The sequence below is a fragment of the Kryptolebias marmoratus genome, linkage group LG12 (assembly GCF_001649575.2).
Source record: "Kryptolebias marmoratus isolate JLee-2015 linkage group LG12, ASM164957v2, whole genome shotgun sequence".
Classification (NCBI taxonomy): domain Eukaryota; kingdom Metazoa; phylum Chordata; class Actinopteri; order Cyprinodontiformes; family Rivulidae; genus Kryptolebias; species Kryptolebias marmoratus.
In genome coordinates this window covers 21121852-21143392 of record NC_051441.1, presented here as the reverse complement: position 1 = coordinate 21143392, position 21541 = coordinate 21121852, and the positions used below count along the sequence as shown (strand labels likewise).

The window sequence follows — 21541 nt, the reverse complement described above, 5'->3', positions numbered from 1 at the left end:
CCAGGATGGTCTTACATATTTCAGCAAGACAGTGCTAAACGTCAGACTGCATCTATTATAACAATGTGGCTATATGGTAGAAGTGTTCTGGTGCTGAACTGGCCTGTCTACAGTCCAGACCTCTCACTAACTGAAAACATTTGGTGTGTCATATAACAAAAAATATGGCAAAAACCCAAGACTGTTGAACAGCTAAAATCGTCCATCAGATAAGAATGGAACAATATTCCTCCAAAACCTCCAGCAGCTGCTCTCCTCAATTCCTAGATGTTTACAGACTGATGTTAAAAGAGGAGATGTTTCATAGAGATAAATGTGGACCTATCCCAACTTTTCTGAGATGTGTTGTTCCCATCAAGTTTAAAATTACCTTTTTTTCCCCCTAAAAAATTTACAGTTACTTAGATTAAACAATTGATATGTTTACTATGTTCCATTTTGAAAAAAATATGGCTTTGAGATTTGCAAATCATTGTTTTTTATTTACATTTTACATAACATCCCAAATTTGTATGAATTGGGGTTGTATAAAACATCAACTTCCTGTTAGTTGTCTGTCCACACCCATTTCTTCTGCTAATACCATGATGAGACGTTTAGGAGGAGGGGGGAGGTTGATGTGTCCTTATCTATTATTAAGTGTTTCCTATTGCTTAAAATAAGCTTATGTTTGAAGTTTCTTCATCAAGGACATTTATTTAAAATTTAACCTAAATGTACCATAAATCAGCTTCTTTTATCTTACTTTTCAGAACACACATTGTACACACATTTACATATTGTAATACACAAGTATAACAAGGCAATATTGGCAACTTCAAAATCCTATTTAAAGAACAACATAATGTATTGTTAGTAAAATAAAAAAAGAGTGAAAAGAAAAAAAAGAAGAATCAATAATATGTGAAAATATTTTACCAGACTAATTTGAATGTGAATAATCACTTGAGGCTGTTGGAAGAAACTTCTCCTTTCAGGAAGTTAAAAAAAATGTTTGTTTTCATTTGCCATTTTAATTATGATGATAATGATGACAATATTGATAAATGATATTAATATATTAATGTCATACATCTTTTACAACTAAAGCTATAGTATGTTTGTATGAATGTGTAAATAAAATGATTGTTCTTTTAAGTTTTCGGTTCTTAACGGAAAGTATATTGGGTTGCAATGTGCATGACATACACTTAATACCTAAAGTTTCATTTGATTTGATTCTGGCCTTGAGCTTTTTTTTTTCTTTTCTCCTATCCTGTCATTCAGTTAAGTGATGATGGTAGAAGTGGAGCCTTGCTGTGTCAGACTTCACACACTGAGCCCCTGCAGCCCCCTGTCCTCGTTCCTGAGAATCCCTGCTCTGATCTGGAACTACAGTGGCAAGATCTGCTAGACATCCTGCAGCCTGAGGTGAGAGGAAGAATGACAAGAAAATACTGATTTGCCAAATAAGATGAAATAGAAAAGAAGAAGAAGAAAAAAAAATCCAATAAATCAAGATTTCTTTTGTAATCTTTTACCTTAAGAACCCAAATGTGGAAATGATGACATCATTTAACCCCACCCTGGACATAGGAACATCTGGGGCATTTCAAGATGTTGAGTCTGACCCTTTGCCACAACTCTCAAAGAGTCTCGATTGTGTCGTACCACAGGCTCATCAGCCGGACCCTCACCTGCAACACGGTAATTCACTTCAGTAGCTTGTTCCTGTAATCTAAAGACCATGTGAGGGACTCAAACACACAAGAGTTGGTTGAAATATAACAATAGCTAGAATTTCAAAGTTTTTTTTCTCCCCAAAATGAAGCTAACTATTTGACGCTTCTTTTCAGTTAAAAGACAAAAGATACAACTAACACTGGACTGAATATGTCTACAGCTAAAGTGCACCATTATGCAGATGACGCCATACTTTATTCAGTTGGCTGTTCTTTGAGCCAGGCTGTTAAGAACCTTGAAAATGCCTTTGAACAGCTGCAAACAACACTTAGAGTACATATTGAGCATTAAGTAAAATCGTTGAAGGTTAAATTAATTAGGCCTAAATAAATGAGACTTAAATAGAGCTGAAATAGAGACTGTCATTCGGGCATAAAACTTCACAGTCTTAAATCTTCTTGACTATGGTGACATTATTTGCATGCTGCTTCCTCCACACTTTGTTGTTTAGATTCTAAATCACAGTTGTTTAACCTCTACTGGGTAAACTCCCAGTACAGCTTTGCACATGGACCGTGTACATACTTGGCGCTTACAGGTTATGTACTAGGTACATAACAGGGCACTAATAGGGTTCATACTGACTAAATACTGAGTTCATACCTGGTCATGGAATTATCTTCAGTAAACTAAATCTTAATGCTTTTGGCTCTGGGGCAGTTCAGAGCTCATATAAAGTGTTTTGTAACTGAAAAGTGCAACTGCTATACTTAAACTGGACTTATGTTGATTCAGTTTTGTTTTATTTTGTTTATATATTCTGATATTAATTTTAATATGTAACTAGTAACTTTGTAATGGTGTGCTATCTTGACCAGGTCTCTCTTGAAAAATAAATATTAAGCTCAAGGAAATTCCTCATTAAATAAATGTTAAATAAATAACAGAACTCTGAATGACTCATGATATGTTGCAAAAACTGTTGAAAAGTGAAAACACCTTAATTGTCACTGTTGTGTTTTCTTATTTTCTCAGTTTACCTTAATTGCATCCATGTATTTGTTTGTATGTATGTATGTCTAGGTTTGTTGGATACTCCAAACCCCTCAGAGCTTCCACCAGACCTGCTTCCCCTGACTCCCAGTACAGAGCTGGATGACCACAGTCCCACACTGAACAGAAGGGCCACTTTGAGAAACTCTGCTCCATATTCATTAAACTACACAGACTTGCTTGCAGACAATGATTTAGAAGACTTTGTCATGGGAGCAAATAACTTCACTTCCTTCAGCATGAATCTGTTCACACAAGAAGATGGAATGGAGTCTGAAAACCTTTCCGACTTTGGTGTTAACTTTCAGTCATGTGACCTCCCAGCTCCAAATATTCAACAAAAGAATAATTTGACCCAAGACCTATTGGCATCTCCTTCCTGTGCCTTTCTGCTGCCTGAAGAGGACGAAGATGGTCTCCCTAGCCCACTCACTGACCTTTTAGAGGATCTTAACATCTTAGAAGGCATGCGACTGTTAGACATAGCACTAGAGGAAGGACTCGGTCCTGACATGGCAGCCAGGCTGGGAGAGGAGGCCTACACTGATGGTGAAACCTTCCAGCAGGAAACTGGTAGAGATCAGAGGCCACCAAGTCAAAAAAAAGGTAATTATCACTCACCACCCAAAGTTGAAAGGCGAGCGACTGTGATTTTGTCCATGCTCCTTGTTCTGTGTTTGTGTTTCTGTCTGTAAGGAAAGTATCTCATGAAGCACTGTACAAATTTTCATGTAAATTGTATGAAGTAAGCATTAGATGCACATCTACAACTGATTTCCTTTTGTAGCCAACCCAATTCAAGATGGCTGCCACAGACAACACACCTTAGAAAATGGCTTGAAGATATTGTTGTAGTTAGGAGTCATTCACAACATATATTTCAAGTGCTACTCATTGTGCAAAATCTTTGTTTAAAACGTCAGCATTAACGTTTGGCGTCAACCCTGTTTGTCTGCTGGCAAATTATCTCACGAACTATGGAATGGATTTGAATGAAACTTTCAGAAATTAATCACTGGATGTACATCTACATTTGATCTACTTTTATAATCAATCCAATTCAAGTTGGCTGCCACAGCTGATCAACGCAAAAATGGCAACAACACACAACACGTACTGTGAACATGAAATCTCACCTAACGTTATTTTAATGGTTGGAGCAAAATGTCTACAACTCTGTCATTTCTCAAAATAAGATGATCTTAATTGAAAACTCTGAGATGAAAGGTGATATGCATTCCTTCAAGTATTACTAGGCCTTTAATATAAGAAGGAGGAATCATCCACTATAGCAACTATTTTTAATTAAGTAAATAAATATGAAACCTGTTTTAAAAATGTAAAGCTTACCTTTCTTTCCTTCATAGATGGTCAAGATGAGATGGACTCAGACTCTGGCCTTTCTGTGGACTTCAGCCACAGCCCTGCTTCTTCATATGTTTCTGAGGGCTCAACCCCTTATTCCTCCACCTCCACTCCATCAACCCCCTCTCCATCCTGGGTGTCAGCAGTGGAAAGTCCTTTCTCTGAAGATGAGGACCGAGAGGATGAGGATGACATACTTGGTTCAGATATGGAACTGGAGGTGACTGTAAAGCAGGAAAAGCTGGAGGAGGAGGAGATGGGAGCAGTTGGAGGGGACGTTAAACAAGTCTTTCCTGCCAACTACATGGATCACAAACTGTTGCACAGCTTTAACTGGCTGGAACATATCGGCCACGATCACACATACAACCAGCCATTATTGTCCACATCCCGGCGCAAGATGGCTCCCAAACAGCGTAGATCTTTGAGACACCACAAGGCAAAGCCATACCATAACATCTCTGACACTGAAAACTGGAACCGGGATGAGCGGCGAGCCCAAGCCCTCAAGATTCCTTTTTCCAACGAGCTCATCATCCACCTGCCGGTGGAGGACTTCAACGACCTGCTGAGCAGCTACCAGCTCACGGATGAGCAGCTCACCCTCGTCAGGGACATACGGCGACGTGGGAAGAACAAAATAGCTGCCCAGAACTGCAGGAAGAGAAAACACGATGTGCTGCTGAGTTTAGAAAGTGAGGTGTCAGATTTGAGGCACCACTTTTCACAGCTGCTCAGAGAAAAACGGGAAACCCTGAGGCACATCCAGGAAATGAAGCAAAGACTGAGAGCGCTGCATAAGGAAATCTTTTCACACCTGAAGGACGAGGACGGGAGGCAGCTGAATGCTACAGAGCACGTGCTGCAATTTGGACCCAATGACAGAGTCACAGTGGCTTCAGTGGCAGCAGATAAAAACAGCAAGAAACAGAAGGACAAGAAGTGAGGAGGTGAAAAAGACAAAGGTTACATTTGAGGGTCAAAGGTTAAAATACACCAAAATCACTGCAAGAATCAGCAGAAACAAAAGCCCCTCTATGCCTCAGGTTTTCTCATGTTGGCATTTGGGGAAAAAAGCACTTGAACTCACCACAAAGTTTAAATCCCATTGCCACCAAGGACATCAGATTTATGTCTGTATAAGAGGATTTCACTTTGCTCCAAAAAGTACTTTGTACAGAAGGTCATATAAAAAATAATAAACACACGACAGTTTGTTTGTTATTAGTGCAGTTTTAAAAAGGTGTTCATACTTATTAAACTTTTCCACATTTTTGTCATGTTACAAACATAAGCTTTTAAAGTATTTTACTGGTATTTATGTGGTAGACCAACACAACATATTGCATAATTGTGAGCTGGAGAGAAAATAATGCATGGTTTTCAAAAGTCTTTACAAAAAAAATCTAAAAAGTGTGGTGGTTCACCTTCCAACAGGACAACACCTGAAACATCCAGTCAGAGCTACAATGGAATGGGTCAGATCAAAACATGTTCATGAGTTAGAATGAACCAGTCAGAGCCCAGGCCTAAATCAGACTGAGAATCTATGAAAAGACCTAAAAACTGCTGTTCACAGATGCTCTGCATCCAGTCTAACTGAGTTTTAGCTATTTTGCAAAAGAGAATAGGCCACAATTTCAGTTTCTAGATGTACAAATTAAGTAGAGACAAACCCCCCAAAACTTGTGAGTCTTAAGTGGACTTAAAGGAAATGCATGCCACAAAAACTTTGAAAACCATGTACCATTTTCCTTCCACTTTACGATTATGGTCTACTTTGTGTTGGTCTGTCGCATAAAATTCCAGTAGAAAACTTAGAAATTTGTGATTGTAATGTGACAAAATATGGAAAAAAGAAAAAAAAAGAGAAAACTTCAAGAGGTATAAATACTTTTTAAAGGCACTGTAGTTTTAGCTCTGTTCTGTTTTGGCTGCTGAGATTGTATGGATTGTTTTTGCATATTTATGTTTTTATGTAGCATTTTTATCTTTCATGCATCTTAAAACACTACGGTTTATATAAAATTAATGCATAGAGTCTATTCACTGCACAAAAAACCTGTGTTTTCAATGGACATGATTTAAGGACAACTCAAAATGCTGAAGTGCACTAAAAGAGCTGGATCTGGTCCGACAGTGCTGATTGTGCAGGACGCACCTAGAGAAGGATGACTGATGGTCAGTCTAGGTTCCTGTGCTGAAAAGGTTATATATATATTTTTATATAATAGTTTCTTCTGATTTATGAAACACTAACTCTACATCCTCCCTGATATCCCTTTTATAGTGATGCTTTGATAGAAAGAGACACTGAGGACAAAGAGTAGAATGAGGTGAAGAGGATGTGATTATCATCATAATATTCACTCGAATATGTCTTTCCCTGGTTTTTAGAATAAACTCACATGCGGGGAAAACACTTAAGGTACTGTAGATCTATCTTTGGGACCAACAGTGAAAATACTGTAACAAATGTGCTGATAATCAGCAAGCAGGATCCTTGCTGTTAGCGTGGAGCATCCTACGAAACAAATACAAGATGAGTTTCTGATTCACAGGAACTGAAGTTGTGGAGCTGATGGATGTGCAGTATATTGCAAAAAGATATAGAGTGGTGTATAATTGTGTCTAAGAAGCTGGTAATGCCTGCAAGAGTTCTGGTTTATTAACTAACTTTTTCTTTTTGGATAGATTTGATTAAAAAATAAGTACTGCCAGCATCATGAACTTTGTGATGCACTCTCTTGTATGACAACAAAACAGAGTAAAGGTCTAACATTTATGGAGGAAATGTATATCGCCCACTGCTTTTCATGCCAGAGTTTCAGACTATAAGATCTTGTTGTGATCTTATGTATCTTTTGTTGAGAAATGGCAGAGTTTGAGCCAATTTGATCAAACCTTGTAAATGTTGCGTGCAATTTGCAAGTATGTGTTGTGGATGACTATCAGCTACTTCCATACCAATTTTTAGCTTATCAACTGACTGAGTTATAACCATTTGTGTTTGCTGAAGTCATTTAGCTGAGGTGGCCATCTTGAATGGGACTGACTCCAAAAGGTAATCAGTTGCAGATGTATATTTACTGATTACCTTCTGAGAGTTTCACTGAAATCTCTTCAGCAATTCATGAGATAGTTTGCTAACAAACAGGTCTGACTCTTAATGGTTAATGACATTATAATTGATGTTGTGCGATGTGCAGCACTCAGAGTATGCATTTGGGATGACTCTTAGCTATAGCCTTATCAAATGTGGGGGTGATAATGTAGTTTGATTCAGAGATGATGGCTCAATTTAGCAGCCCTCAAACTGACTCAAGTGTAGCATTAACTGTGGAAAGCCTTTATGTTTTAAATTTGCACAATGTTTTTTTATTTTATGAACAAAAAACAACTAAGACTTTGACACAGGGCAGCACGGTGGGATAGTTGTAAGGCTGTCGCTTCACAGCAAGGTAACAGGTTAACCTCCTGGCCTTTCGGTGCATTTACATGTTCTCCCTGTGCACGCTCAGGTTTCCTCCCAGAGACCATGTTAGGTTCATTGGTACGTCCAAAATGTTCCCTAAGTGCGTGAGAGTGTGAATGGTTGTCTCCATGTGTCCCTGTGATGGACTGGAAACCTGTCCAGGGTGTTCCCCACCTCTCACAGAGTGTGGAGACAGACACCAGCTCCCCTTGACCCCAAAGAAAAAAAGTAGGTGAAGAAGAAAATGAATGGATGGATTTGGACAACTGGGACATGCTTGCTATTGGTTTCCCCTTCTTGGAGTCAGTTTTATGGGTTGGAAGAAACCTGTTGTTTGAGTAATAAAAGACTGAATTTAGTGAATTGACACCAGAACATCCACATTTTTGAAAGCAGCGTGATTTAAAAAACAAAAACAAAACTTGATTGTATTACCACTCAGGAAAAACAAAAACAAACAAAAATAAAGCTTTGTTGAGATTTTTATTTGTTGTTTTGCTAAAGGACTTGGGACTTTTTCTAAATATATACGAAATAAAGTCTTTGAAATGATTTGTCAAGGCTGATTATTAATTTAAAATCATGTCCAGCAATTAGATAACTTATCATCCTACGCCTGCCCTTTCAGCAGGGAGGTGTTGGACACCACCATCAGGTTAACAGCCCAACAGACTCACACAGGCACAACGTGACAATGAAGGGACAGATTCAAAATTAAAAATGTTGAAAATTCAAATCTAAGATACGTCGTACACCACCCCCCCCCCAGTTATTAAAACGATAGTGGTAGATTTCAGAAGATTCAGGTGCACTCCCATAAATACCTGGAGTCATGGAGGACAAGCTGGTTGAACCGTGAATACTTATGTTCTCTTCAAAAGGTGTAGATGGGGGGGGGGGGGGTCCTCTTCTAAATGCTTAGTTTTGCAGGAGCTGCACATTGTCTTTCATTACAAAAATAAACAAGGGACAACAACAAAAAACTTATGAATCCCAAAACATTTATTGTTTAGATCAGACATTTAAAAGCAGATCAACAAACATGCAACAGACCAATTACAAGCAAATAATCTAAAAAGAAAGAAAAGATCTAGAAAAACTAAGAAGCACACTTGGTTGGTGCTAGTTCAATCTCTTTCAATTAGCGGTGAGACAGTCAGAATGCTAACTAATCATAATCATGATAGATATGGTGTGGAAATACAGAAAACAAAAGAAAAAAAAAAAACTAACTAAAATCAAATTTATCTGAACAAAGAAGCTTGACCCAAACTGACTGATTTTTGGTTTGATCTGCCCGTTTGTGCTCATTTTAAAAGATTTTGTTGAAGTTCATGTTTTTATAACTACTCAATGCAGCAGTAACACTCATTAAAATATTGGTAAAACAATTTCATCTATTTTAAAAGATGCAGTGAGAAAAAAGCCCCCTTGAAGTCATCAGAACAAAAAAAAAAAAGTTTGATCTAGCCAACTCAAATGTGCTGAGAGGAAGGTACTACATCGACTTTATTACAGTATACATATGGAAACGTACGACTGGGCTAAGTTAAACACAACGTTGGCAAACACTAGGCGGAGAATCACTGAGAAAAAGCTTCTCATATCAACTAATTCAGCTCACTACTCTGCATTCAAAAGTGAGAATTGTTTTGTGGTTAACACTCAAGTAGGAAAACTAAAAGAAAAAATACTCCATGTCATGAGTGTTGGCCAGGAATGCAAGCTAAAATAATACAACCGTGTACTTTAGAGCACGTTTAAGTGTGTGACGATTGAAGACAAAGTGGAAATGAGCGTTAATTGTCACACTTTGAATCTTCTTTCACACCGACTGGCTGAGACCACCACCTGCTGCCCCCTCACTGCCTGCTTGAGTAAAAGGTACACTAATTAGACCTCTGCTGGGTTCAGATGAACAGTATGTATTGAGAAAACAGGCGACATATAGGAGATACTGAAAAATAAACCGTTTCTGTCCCTCTCCTCTACCCCCATCCCCTTTCAAAAGAAGTTTCCACCTGTGTATTGTCACAAAGCAGGACGAGGAGCTCGTTGGACACGGTTGATGCGTATCATTTTACCAACCTACTCGACGTCTGAATGAAGTCCTAACTGTGAGAGGAAGAGACAAAATTGACTATCACAGCCAAACAGTTATCAAGCTTTATGTGTGAATGTTAAACTTGACGCCTTGATTTTATTTTCTGGCATTTGTCATCAAATGTAACAATAACATTTCCTGTTCAACTGAAGTCACTCAGATAATCAGTGGCCTGGAAGAATGCTTGAAGAATAAAGGCACTGATTAACAACATACCTCTAAAAGAATGAACATTCCCAATCAACACACAGGTGGGAACCTCTTTTGAGCTCCTTGCAAGGCAGGAAAACAAACATTTTCTCTGGTTTTCCTTCACATTGTTGCTGCCAAATCAGATGTTGGAGTAACTTAACTCAAACAGTTAACTGCTTTAGAGTTGCTTTCCTGCCCTGCTTCCTTTACAACGCCTCCTCTTGTCATCCCTCTAGTCTTTTTTGTCCTCCTCTTTCTTCTCCTCTTCCTCTGTTGGATAGGAGTGCCATGTAAGGCGCTCCTCGTAGAAGGAGATCACCACTTGGGGACATTTCACGTTGGCCTCCTTGGCGGGTACAAGGTCGGCCTCGTCTGAGTTTTTCCTGTTCATGCAGCAGAAAAAGAAAATGAAAAGCCATTTTGTGAAAAACCAACTGGACAGAGCATCATTTCAAAGATGACTAGAGTATCATTAAGTATATTAAATAAAAAGGTAATACTGGGGTGAATGTAGGGCTGTGTGATTATAGGAGAAAATAAAAATCCTAATAATTATTTTGGTCAATACTGCAATTATGATTATTGAAAAACAATATTTCGTTGAGTATATAAACCTTGCATTTTTGCACTTACTGCCTTAAACAAAGTTAAATTAAATCTATATTTAATAATTATGACAGTAAGTATTAAGTAATATTGTTTTATTATAACTGTCCTATTTAACTTGTGGATGAAGATGATGATGGCTCTTGATGCTTCAGCCTGGTATCTGTTTTGTTGGCAGCAGCTTATTTTCCTCTAAAGTTCAGCTTCTTTATTGAAAAGTTAACAGACTTCAGCTGAGATATAATCGTGTTTTGGAAACGCTTCACCTAGATAGCTGTAGTTTAAAAAAATAAATATTCTTCACATACAACTGCAAAGTCTGTATTAGTCATGTTTCGCTTCTACTGATGCATTTTCATGAGAAAGAGTTTGTTGAAGCAATGACTAACGCCTCTCCTCCTTCTGATCCAAGTGTTCAAGTTGTCACATATTTCCCTCTGCGTGTTCTCAGTCATTTAAGTGTCAACAAACATGACAGGAAAGGTTCGACCAGACCACATAGACTGTTTAGACACTGTCCATTCTGTTATCAACTTCGTTCTTGGTGTAAAATGTTATTTCTGAATGCAGTGGACTTTTTTTAGGCTAAATGTTTTAATGAACGACTTATTAAAATTCCTCAATAAAAAAAGTCTGTTTTGTCTTGATTTTATTAATCAAAGTGGATTACAGGACATTGTATATTGAGTTTTTCTTTAGTTAAATGTTGTTTAACTATTTTTAGAGCAGTTGAACCATGCCTATGGGTCACTATAAGCGTTATATTACATGATTTTTATCTAATTACACAGTGGTGATGTTACGTTCACAGTGCACAGCTACCAGACCACCAATCAGCTGTGGATGATTTTTACAGGTAATTTTAAGTCTTTGTTTGGACACTGAGCTTTTTGAAGCCAGCTTCTTTATTTATTTTACATTGCATTTGTAAAGTAATTAGGCTCATTAGGAAATAACTCAACAAAATGCAACTTAAATGGCTCTGAACTGTGTTCATATTAAAATAATAACACAGTTCATATGTCTGAATGTATTGTAATCATCAGAGAAACTTCAGCTGTCCTGCTGATGTTTTGTGTGTTGCCCACCGGCAGCCCTCCGTGTGTATCTGCATACAGCATGCAGAATTGAGAACTGAACAAAATCTTTTTGGATACACGTTTACTACACAATGTGAACTGAGGTGTCAGAGCTGACCACATGCAGTCAAATCACCTGTAATGGATTCAAAATGGATTTGTAAAACCAAATGTGAGACACTGAAACAGGGGCAGACTTTCAGCTCACTCACAATATAGCAAAAGTACTGTGTGGATTTTTTTTTTTAACCCATTACCAACTGGCCAAGAATGATGAGCACAGGTTAGATCAGGTTAGTGCAGAGAAAACAAATTAACAGAACCAACTTTAGTCTCAAACACTGCTAGTTTAAAAGTTTCATTTTAAAAGCCTTTATTCCTTGGCTCTTATTTCTGTATAAGTCCAGTTTTTCAGATTGTTTTAATGCTTCTACTTGTTATGATAATAATTACTTTGTCAAAAGGCATTTGAAATGTGTCACCTCCGAGCTCCCAAGCGAGGTACTGTAATGATCTATGGCCAGGAGGAACCACGCCTCGGCTGGGCGGCGTAAGGGCACGTTTTACAAATGCAAAACGGTGTGTACTGTCTCAGTCTGTTTAATAAACATGTCTGGTAAGGCAAGAAAAAAATCTGTACATTGACAGGAGAGTTAAAAAGTCGATGGGAATAAACCCGTTTTATTGCTGTAGGAGGAGGGAGGAGCTTCCAGAGAGTTCTCGCAACCGCGTGACAGCAAACCGACTTCTTAACCACCTATGGAGTATGCCAGAGTCTGGCCTCTGTGGCCACATTAAGGAACTGTTTGTGAAAACTGTTGTGCCTGAGCTCTAAAAGCAAAAGCTCACCACTTCATGAGGAACATCAGCTCTCCACTCGAGTCGGTTGCGCCAATAATTCTTTCAGGCTGCAGCCCTCTGCCAAAACCTCTGGCCTTTTCACCCTTGGGGAAGTACAGGACAAAGAAAGCATTAAAAACACTAGAAAATGAAAGTTAATGCAAATGTGCAGACCAGCGTGCAATCTTCCTTACAGAAGATGTTTAGTGATGTGTAAGAGAATTAAAATGTGTCAGAACACAGACATGACAAAAATACTAGGAAACAACAATGAGATTAAAAAGCCACTACCTGAGGGCAGTTCATGTTCCGATTTACTTACCTCCTCCTTCCTCTTTTTGCCAGCTCTCTCCTCTGAGTCTCCTGAGGCGTCGCTGGTTGCTTTCCTCTTACCCTCTTTCTTCTTCTCCTCCTTCTCTTTGTGTTTCTGCATGTACTCTGCAATAAGGTCGGGACAGTCCAAGTTCTCCTCTGGCTCCCATGTATTGTCCTCACTGGACATGTGGGTGCAGACCAACACACAAAAGGTGGAAACTTAGGCCTACGTGTCAAGTCTTTCAATATGCAGCTTCATATTATTGTTTTTTAAATTCACACCCTGACAAACGACAGAGTTCTGACACATTTCCCCCCCCCTTTTTTTTTTAAAAAGTCCTTTTAAAAAAAACAAAAACAAAAGGGAGTAAGCAGACATGCTTTGTCCATCTTTATTCATGTTGATGGTTGTTATGCAACAAAACAAGATAAATATTTGCGAGGGTTTTATGGGTGTGTGAGTGTGGATGGAGGGTGTTAATGCATTACTGTGTCTTGTCTTTTCCTTTGGAGCCTCTCTTTGCATATCTTCCAAAATTTGTGAATTATGGATTTGGTCAGCTGGTCTCTTAACGCAATTGATCAAATTTTCTCAACGAGAAGACAGGGTATGGGGGAACCCTTTTGTCCAGACGGGACATTTTTCTCAGGATACACAATGGACTCCTGGCAGGAGCGGAGGATTGTGAGTCTGTCAACGCTGTCAATCGGGAGTGTCAAAGATGTGTACACAATTGGATTTTTGATAACAGGCTTTCTGCTTTTTGGAGTTGGCGGTTACCTGGCATATTGAGAAAATCGGAAAACCTTGACAGCTGTTCTGGCCACTGTGAGAGTGCCAGGCATGTGTGATGGGATCTGTGGAGTGATTGGCACTCAGACTGTGATGTTACGTGAGCAGAATTGCAGGCTAGATGCAGTTCCTTGACTCGGGGATGAAATGGGATAAATCTTGGAGAAAGTTGCTCGCTCGGTTCTGGCAGAATAGACCTGGAATTTGCCTGTTTGGATTTGCCATTGAGAAGCACCAGCGAGACTTTGAAGGCAGACGGAAAACAAGAGTCGGCCTGACCCAAAACAATTATTGTTATGTGAATCTGGCTCCCTTGTGCCGGCCTTGGTGGCTAGCCATCTTCAATTCCTCCTGGATTTTATGTAAATAAGATGCTCTGCCTCTTCCCTTGCCTAAGTACATATGTGGATCTGCTTTGTGCTGGCTGATAAACACTCTATCATATTATCAAAGACAATGACCTCTGTGACGTGATTTATGGACATGATTTATGAAAGCACAGACCATCGTCTGTGCTTTCTCTCTTGTCTATCACCCTACTTGCTATCTGCACCTAATGTGGCTTTTTTTCTGTTAGTCTACCCTTACTAACTTATTCATATCTAAAGGGTCTATTAAGACCTGTTATTACTGTATCAACTTTAATATTTCCTCTTAGATGAAAGTTTTGATCCAAGTTAAATAATAGACTAAAATATTCCCATTGATCTATAGATCACCGAACGGCTCTGTACTTGGTATACTAAAGACTGGTTATCATTATTAATATCATTATATCAACTGTTCTGTTAGCTAGAATTGTGTTTGACCCGATTGATGTTTTTATCTCCGTATTTCTATATCTGATCTGTACCCGTTTGTTGTTTAGGTTTTACATCACTGAATGACTTATAGATTGTAAGTTTATTCAAATGACCTGTTATAGTCACACCAATCATACTATTAGCTAAACCTACTTATTACTCTGTTATAGTTATCTTATCTCTTTATTTCAAATGCCTCCTCTTAGAGGAAAGTTTATTGTATTAGCTAAAATTTACATGATTGATGTTTTTCTGTATTTGATTCTGTTGTTTCTGTGTTGTAAAGCACTTTAGATCGTCTTGATGCTGAAAAGTGCTATATATAGCACTTCATTTATAAATTAATTTCACTTCACTACAGACATGTAAGATTCTAAATTGACTTTCAAAAGTCAAAAATATATTTTGTTCATGGTAATCTGTGCTGCCACATAAACAATGTCAGCAGAGTGGTTCCTGTGCTGTTTGTCCCAGTAGAGTTACCGTAGCTTCCTGTAGTAAAAACATATTGAAGTAAAGCTGTTTTCTCACATTTATTCTTTCTTCTCCGAAACATGATGAATATCTGTCTGGAAGTAATAGCTGAAGTTATTATACCATGACTGTCTTTAATAATGACTTTGAAACATTTGATTGGTGTGCAAACCTTTAGTAGTAAACATGATGCTAATCACAGTAGCTTTCCAGTGATGTTTTTCAATGTTAAGGTAGCATTAAGGTTGGGCGATGTGTAAAATTTTTTCCACCGATATTCGTCAGTTCAACAAATGACGATGTACGAATATATCGCCCATCATCTCATCATCTTAAATGGCATGAAAATATATGTGCATACCGGCAACAAGCACACGTCCAGACGTTGTAGTTTTTCGAAATATTCAGTCATTTACTTATGTTGTATGAGCCAAATTGCTCAGTAGAAGACTAAAACCAGCAGCAAAGATTTTTTTTATGGCAGTGCACATGTTCTCTGCTGGAGGAGTTTGTTTTTATTGTTTAGTTTTTGTTTAATTTTATATTTGTTGTTTCACACTTAGCAAAGACAGAAACACTGGAACTATAAGTACTGGTTTTAAAAAAGTGTCTGTTTTCCTTCCCACCACTGTGGTTATTGTTCAAATAAATGTTTTCTGAATATTTCTGTTATAAGTTTGAGTGAACTACACTTGGTGGCACATGGGGGAGGGTGGAGTGCAAAGGCAAAAAAAAAACCCAAACAAACAAACAAAAAAAAAAACTCAACAAAACTCCTAAAAGCACGGCCATCAAATGGCTTAACCTATCGGCGGTGGTTGATAAATTTGTCCAATCACCAAACCTCAGGTAGCATCTATGCTAATTGTTGGTCAGCAGCCTGTGATTAAATGTTTTTTGACATAAGTTATTGTGCACTCTTTATTAGTTCTGAAAAAAAAAAATTGAGCATTTAGTTTATGTAAATTAAGTCAGTCATTTACATTACGAGATAAAATCAAAATGTGTCACTAATTATTTTATGATCTCATGTAATCTCTCTGAACTGAATCAGGTGCCACAAAATTTCCATCTCTACTAGATTTGGAGATGTAAAGAAGATCATACTCACTCTGAGAACCCCTTCCATTTTAGCAGAAACTCTACTTTGCCCTTCACCACTCGACGGTCAAGAACTTTTTCTACCACATACTCCTCTTCCTCCTCCTCCTCAGCAGCAGCAGCAGCAGTAGCAGCAGCAGCAGCAGCTGGTGCAGGTGCTACTGTTGCTGCTGCTGTTGCTTCTTCTGCAGGTGCTGGGGCTGGCTGCTGCTCCTCCTCCTCAGCCTTCTTGCCTTTCTTTGCTGCTATGGTCGCCAGTTTGACGCTTGCAGAGATCACCTGTTGTGGGCCCAGGAGGCAACAGGAAACGGCAGCATTAAAAATACTCACAATACCAGAACAACAAAGTAATTCAAACATAGGGTAACATTTTTCAAACATTACAGTTAAAGGGCGTGTGCAAAATGTAATTAACAGTGGCAAAAAATGGTAACAGTCACTACAGATTACTACAAATGATGCAACAGTGTTGAATACTAATGTAGTCTTCACAAACACTGTCTTTTGGTAACAGTCAAAAAGTTACTGGAAGGTCAAACAAGACTAGTAACACCCTTAGAGGATTTTCAAATGCTGCAGCTTCAATTTTACATTGAAACCATTGTTGTTTTTTCCTTCTTTGTATTTCTCGTGCTGGATGGTATAATACCTCAAAGGTCTGGTCCCAATACTTGCACTACACCCTACGCCCCTCTATGAAACGTGAACTCAGTCGAAGTGCACAGATGGGTTTGTGTGCGCAGGTTACAAGAATACAGACATTGGAGAATCGGGACAGTACGAGTTACGTCATCGTCTTGCGCCTCTGGGCCGTAACTGTGACATCCAACATGGCGGACCGGTCGCCGTTTTGGTATTTTAAGAAGGTGCCAGTACAATTTTAAAAGTACAGTTTAGGTATTTTTGCTTTCCAGAGTCTTTGCAGGGGATATTTGGCTGTTTAAATTTTTGGTAAGAGTGTTTTACTATGACTTGTTCAGGGTTCAAATTGTTAGCACCTAATTTGAATCCTAATTTAAGTCACATTTACAAATAACAGACACTCCAGGATTTCGCGATGTTGCGATCTCAACTATTAACGCAAAATCAAGCAAACCCCTCAAAATCGCAACTGTTTGCAATGTTGCCCAAAATACAGCAACTTTAACCCAATATTTATTGTTTCTGAAGTGATTCGCCACCGTTTCTGCGGTCTAGTCTCTTCTTTGTGGGTTTGTGTAGTGTGGAACACAAAATAACCCCAAATAACTCACGAAGAAGACACGTGACGTCACATCCTGTTAACATCAGAATGCCGGGAGCGTGCAGGAGCAGCAACCGAAGCAAAAATGTGCGCTAATGCTTTACATTTGCCCACAAAGATTTCAGCAAAGGACCGCGCAAAACAGTTTCCTACCCAGATGAGAGTGGGGGGAAGCTGTTTTGCACGTCCTGCGGTGTAATCATCGAACATAAATGGAAGTCATCCATCGACAAACACTTTGTGTCTGCAAAACGTGAGGAGAGCTGCAGACGAGGGACAATCCAGAAATGGTCATGAATGTCAGTTTATAAGCTATCAAATAATTATTTCAATACTTTGTTTGACAACTGCTTTTTTCGTGACAGACGCAGTTTGCTCTGTCAACACTGCCATATTTCTGCCGTTTAATTCAAAACCCTTTCATTGTCAATAAAGATAATGATGCGGGCTTAGCTGAAGGGCAGATGTAGTTCACAAAGGGGCGAGGCTAAAGAGCACTCCAGAGAATTTGGACACACTATGCACTCAAACCCTTCAGCATGAATGTGCATTTGAAGGACACAAGGATGGAAGTGCGAGTATTGGGACGGGGCCTAAATAACACGAACACAGCACCCCAGTGCCGTCACCTTAAAGGCTCTGACATACTCCATGAGAAGTCACAAAAATCAGCTCTCATTCACAGGGTTGTGTGACGAAAATTGCGTCATTTTGTTTGTGTAGCAGCTTTATCCATCAAGGCCCTTGATGAACCTTTTCTCAGAGGTTTGAGCCAAGCATTGCGTGATTGGTCCTAAGTTGTTGTGGGAGTGTTTATGTGGACAAGTTGGTGAGCTTTAATGGAGTCATTTCGCTTCTCCTGCTCCTCTGAGAAACATCTTGCCAAGGCTGTTAGAAAATACAGCCATCTTTACAACTGTTCCACCAAACATATAGTGCAATTAACTAAAGAAAAAAAACAAACACGCGGAGACACAGGCGGCTCTTCGTGGCTTGGAGTAAGTACGCCTCAGCCGGGCAGCGTAGGGATACATTCCCTTTGTTTGCTCATTAATGTGCGCCATCAAATTTGCAAATGCCAAACAGCATGTACTGTCTCAGTCTGTTTAATAATTATGTCTGGTTGGAGTAAGGGAAGCAAAAATCTGTACAAGGACAGAGTTGAGAACCACGTTTTAACGCTGTAGGAGGAGGAAGGAGCTTCCCGGGAGTTCTGATCTGAGTGTCTTGTAGACTATGAAAGGTGTGTGCGAAAACAAACGGCTCGCAATCACGTGATCGCAAACAGACTTCTTACAGAGTAAGGCTCCAGCATTATTGTGAAGCATACAGTACTTCACAAGAATATCTCTCTTTTTCTTTTGATGAGTGGAAATCTAGTTTACTGAGGTGGTGAAACCAATCTCAACAGATGAACACAGCACGACAATTATGTGTTATTGTGCCCGTGTTAGGTACAGTTAATTTTGTTCAGCCAAATGAATGACACTGAAATTGCACGAGTTCTAATTTAAAGTATGCAATTAAAAATATATATTTCATAGGTAATATGAAAAGAATAGGATAAGTTAAAGGAACATTTGTTATTGTTACAGTCTCCATTATTCAGTTTTTAATAGTTGTGTTGTATTCATTTCTTTCCTCTTTCTGATGAAAATTTGACTCCCATAAAGCTGCTTCTGGTACTGAAATGACAGGAAACTGAAGCCGGGTGCACAATGCACTTCTAAATATGTCACCTAATGTTTTTAACAAACAGTGTGAGCAAAGAGTTCACACTGGCAGAACAACCTACTTGTGTCACTCTGCTGCAAAAACGTAACAGACTTAGCAAAAAAAAAAAAAAAAAAAAAAACTGGACTAGAAAACTGCTCTAAGTATATTTTCTTGTTGTTACTTTACAAGGAGACAGTGGGTAGGGTCTGCAGACCTCCAGCTCTGCACTGAAAACACAGATCGACACAACACTCGCTGCGCACACACACACACCCAACCCTTATCTCTAAAGGTATTACAAATCCTCGATCAGGGTTTTCCCAAACTGAGGGAACAGAGTTTTCTTCCTTCCCCTGACCCTTGTTGTTGGCTTCCCAACTAAACTTTGTTTAAATCTGTTTTCAAGAGATCTTTTTTTTTCTTCTCCTAAACCTCGACAAAGCGACATGAACGATATCTAACGACAGTAAGCACACAACTCGTGGAAACTTGAGCTTCTCCATGGCTAAGAGGCAGAATGAAAACGCCGTCCTCCATGTCTCCAGCATCAGCACGGCCGTCATTAGGGGACTGCAGCCTACAGTAATATAATCATTCTGAGTATATGACGCCGCTTTGCTTATAATGTGGTAACAAGCAAGCTTTATTTGCATCAACACAAGCAACAAAACCAGCGTGGTGCACAATGTTTTTACCAGCATGTCTGCACGCACGCTGTAAACCTCGTGCGATGCACTAGCTCATGCTCGCAAGCTATGCAGGATGAATGCTGAAATAAGACCTGCAAAAAAGGTTTGCGCCAAACACCATTTAGTTTACTGTAACTCAACACAACATAAAGCACTCAGACATGTCATGTGGCCTACCCCTTGCGCCCCTTGTTGAGGACAACATGGCTGGCCTGCTTCGCTCGAAAGGCTAGCTAAGCCTTACCTTGGCAGAGAAACCTTCGGGACACTTGTGCGCGTAAAAGGCAGGCCCAGGTAAAAGCGCTGAGATTTAGTCGTCTGCTGAGGACAAAGAACCAAACGGCACAGCAAACAGAACGATTCGGCGGCGTGCTTTGGAGCCACCTCCACTTCGCTTTGCAGCTCAATCACACAATAGCCTGAAACGCGTCGCTAACATACAAGTGACCTCACTCAGCCCGCCAACACCACCACCGGATGTTACGTCACAGAATCTGCGAAATAAATCTCCCTGCTTCAAAAATTTTTAGCAGTCTATTTTTTTTTTTTTTGCCAAAAGCAAAGCAGACCACGAGCAATCCGAGTATAGCTAGTGTCAGTCTCGATAAACAGTTAGAAAATAAAAATAAAACATGGAGCTGCAGAAACACTGGAAAGGCCAGCCCCAGCACGAACCACAGCTGGGAGATTCGGTTCACTTTATAGACCCGGGTTAATCTGAGTCAGTCACTGAAGTGATCCGGTTCATTTGAGTCGCTGACAACCCCCCCCCCCAAGAAAAAAAAGACAACTAATAAGCAACATGGTGAACATGGTGTTCACCCGCCCCCATATATATATATATATATATATATATATATATATATATATATATATATATATATATATAACTTTTTTTTTTTTCCTTTCTGGGTCACGGTGGAGCTGGTACCTATCTCCAGCACGTGCGAGAGATATGGGGTACACTGTAGACAGGTTACTAGTCCATCACAGGGACACTTTTGGTTCGTTTCCTTGATCTCAACTTGGCCCTACTCCTGTCGACCCGGTGCGTTTTCCGAGTCTTTCCATTGGGTGGTCCTGCCACTTTCAGCTCGCTTCTTAGACTCTCCTTGGCCGGGGTTCCAACTGATCAGAGTCGAGCTCAAGATTTGACGTCACCAGACTGCAGGCCATTGATTGGCCAGAGAGCAACGTTAATCACAAGTGTTTCCTTGACAAGAAACCCATCAATCTCAGCTGGAGCTAGACCAAATGTACTCTATTTCTGTGGATATCTTCCCCCGGGAACCTGGCTACACAGACTCATGATGCAAGAGTGCATACTTCCAATTGTAAACAATATGACACCATATTGTTAGAGTTGCATGTGCACATGTAAGAATGCACTAATATTAGAATAAAATACAAACATACTTTATTAAACCCCTGAGGGGAATTGGTCTGTCACAGCAGCAGACAAGTTCAAAACTGAAAACATTAAAGACAACACTTATAATTACAAAAACAAACAAACAGTTATGGATGAGTACAAATTAAGACAGAGGTAATACAATGATGGCAGGGTACACATAATTTACATATTTTTAACAGCACTGTGCAATGATGGTGAATATAATGTACATAATAACATTTTTACAGTAGTTGTCTGCAGGTATAAGTTTACTGGTGTTTATCTGGAGATGAGCTGTTATAAAGTGAAATTGCAAATAGCAGAAATTATTACCTTGTAGCGTGAAGGGGGTGGGTCCGTGATGGAGAACAGTTTACTCAGTGACTTCATTTTCCTCACTGGATCAAATGTCTCCAAGTTCTGCCCAACAATTTTTCCAGCTTTTTAATGAGTTCATTGAGTCTGCTGGCATCTCCGGCACTGATGCTGCTCCCCCAGCAGATAGATAGATAGTACCTGCAACAAAAATCTCACGAGTATTTGTATCCATTCACAACAAGCATTTCCTTCTCCAATATGTTGATGGCACTGCTGGTGGGTTTCTTTCTCCTGAAGTCAACCACCATCTCCTTTGTCAT

The 21541-nt window shown here is 39.4% G+C and overlaps 2 protein-coding genes across 2 annotated transcripts in view; one reads left to right on the top strand and one right to left on the bottom strand.

Annotated features, from left to right (window-relative positions):
* nfe2l1a (nuclear factor, erythroid 2-like 1a) overlaps positions 1–8815 on the top strand; it is a 19249-nt gene extending 10434 nt beyond the window's left edge. Inside the window, exons 4-7 of the mRNA XM_017434413.3 lie at positions 1267–1410; positions 1527–1686; positions 2746–3321; positions 4083–8815. Coding sequence (XP_017289902.1) covers positions 1267–1410; positions 1527–1686; positions 2746–3321; positions 4083–5026 — 1824 coding nt within the window. The 3' untranslated portion in view covers positions 5027–8815. The remainder of the gene's footprint in view (positions 1–1266; positions 1411–1526; positions 1687–2745; positions 3322–4082) is intronic.
* cbx1a (chromobox homolog 1a (HP1 beta homolog Drosophila)) lies at positions 8540–21541 on the bottom strand. The gene is made up of 6 exons (XM_017434419.2): positions 21458–21541; positions 21237–21323; positions 15873–16141; positions 12699–12870; positions 12386–12480; positions 8540–10234 (listed from the first exon to the last, which is right to left on the bottom strand). The coding sequence occupies exons 1-6, from the start codon at positions 21539–21541 to the stop codon at positions 10084–10086; spliced, it is 858 nt and encodes a 285-aa protein (XP_017289908.1). The 3' UTR covers positions 8540–10083.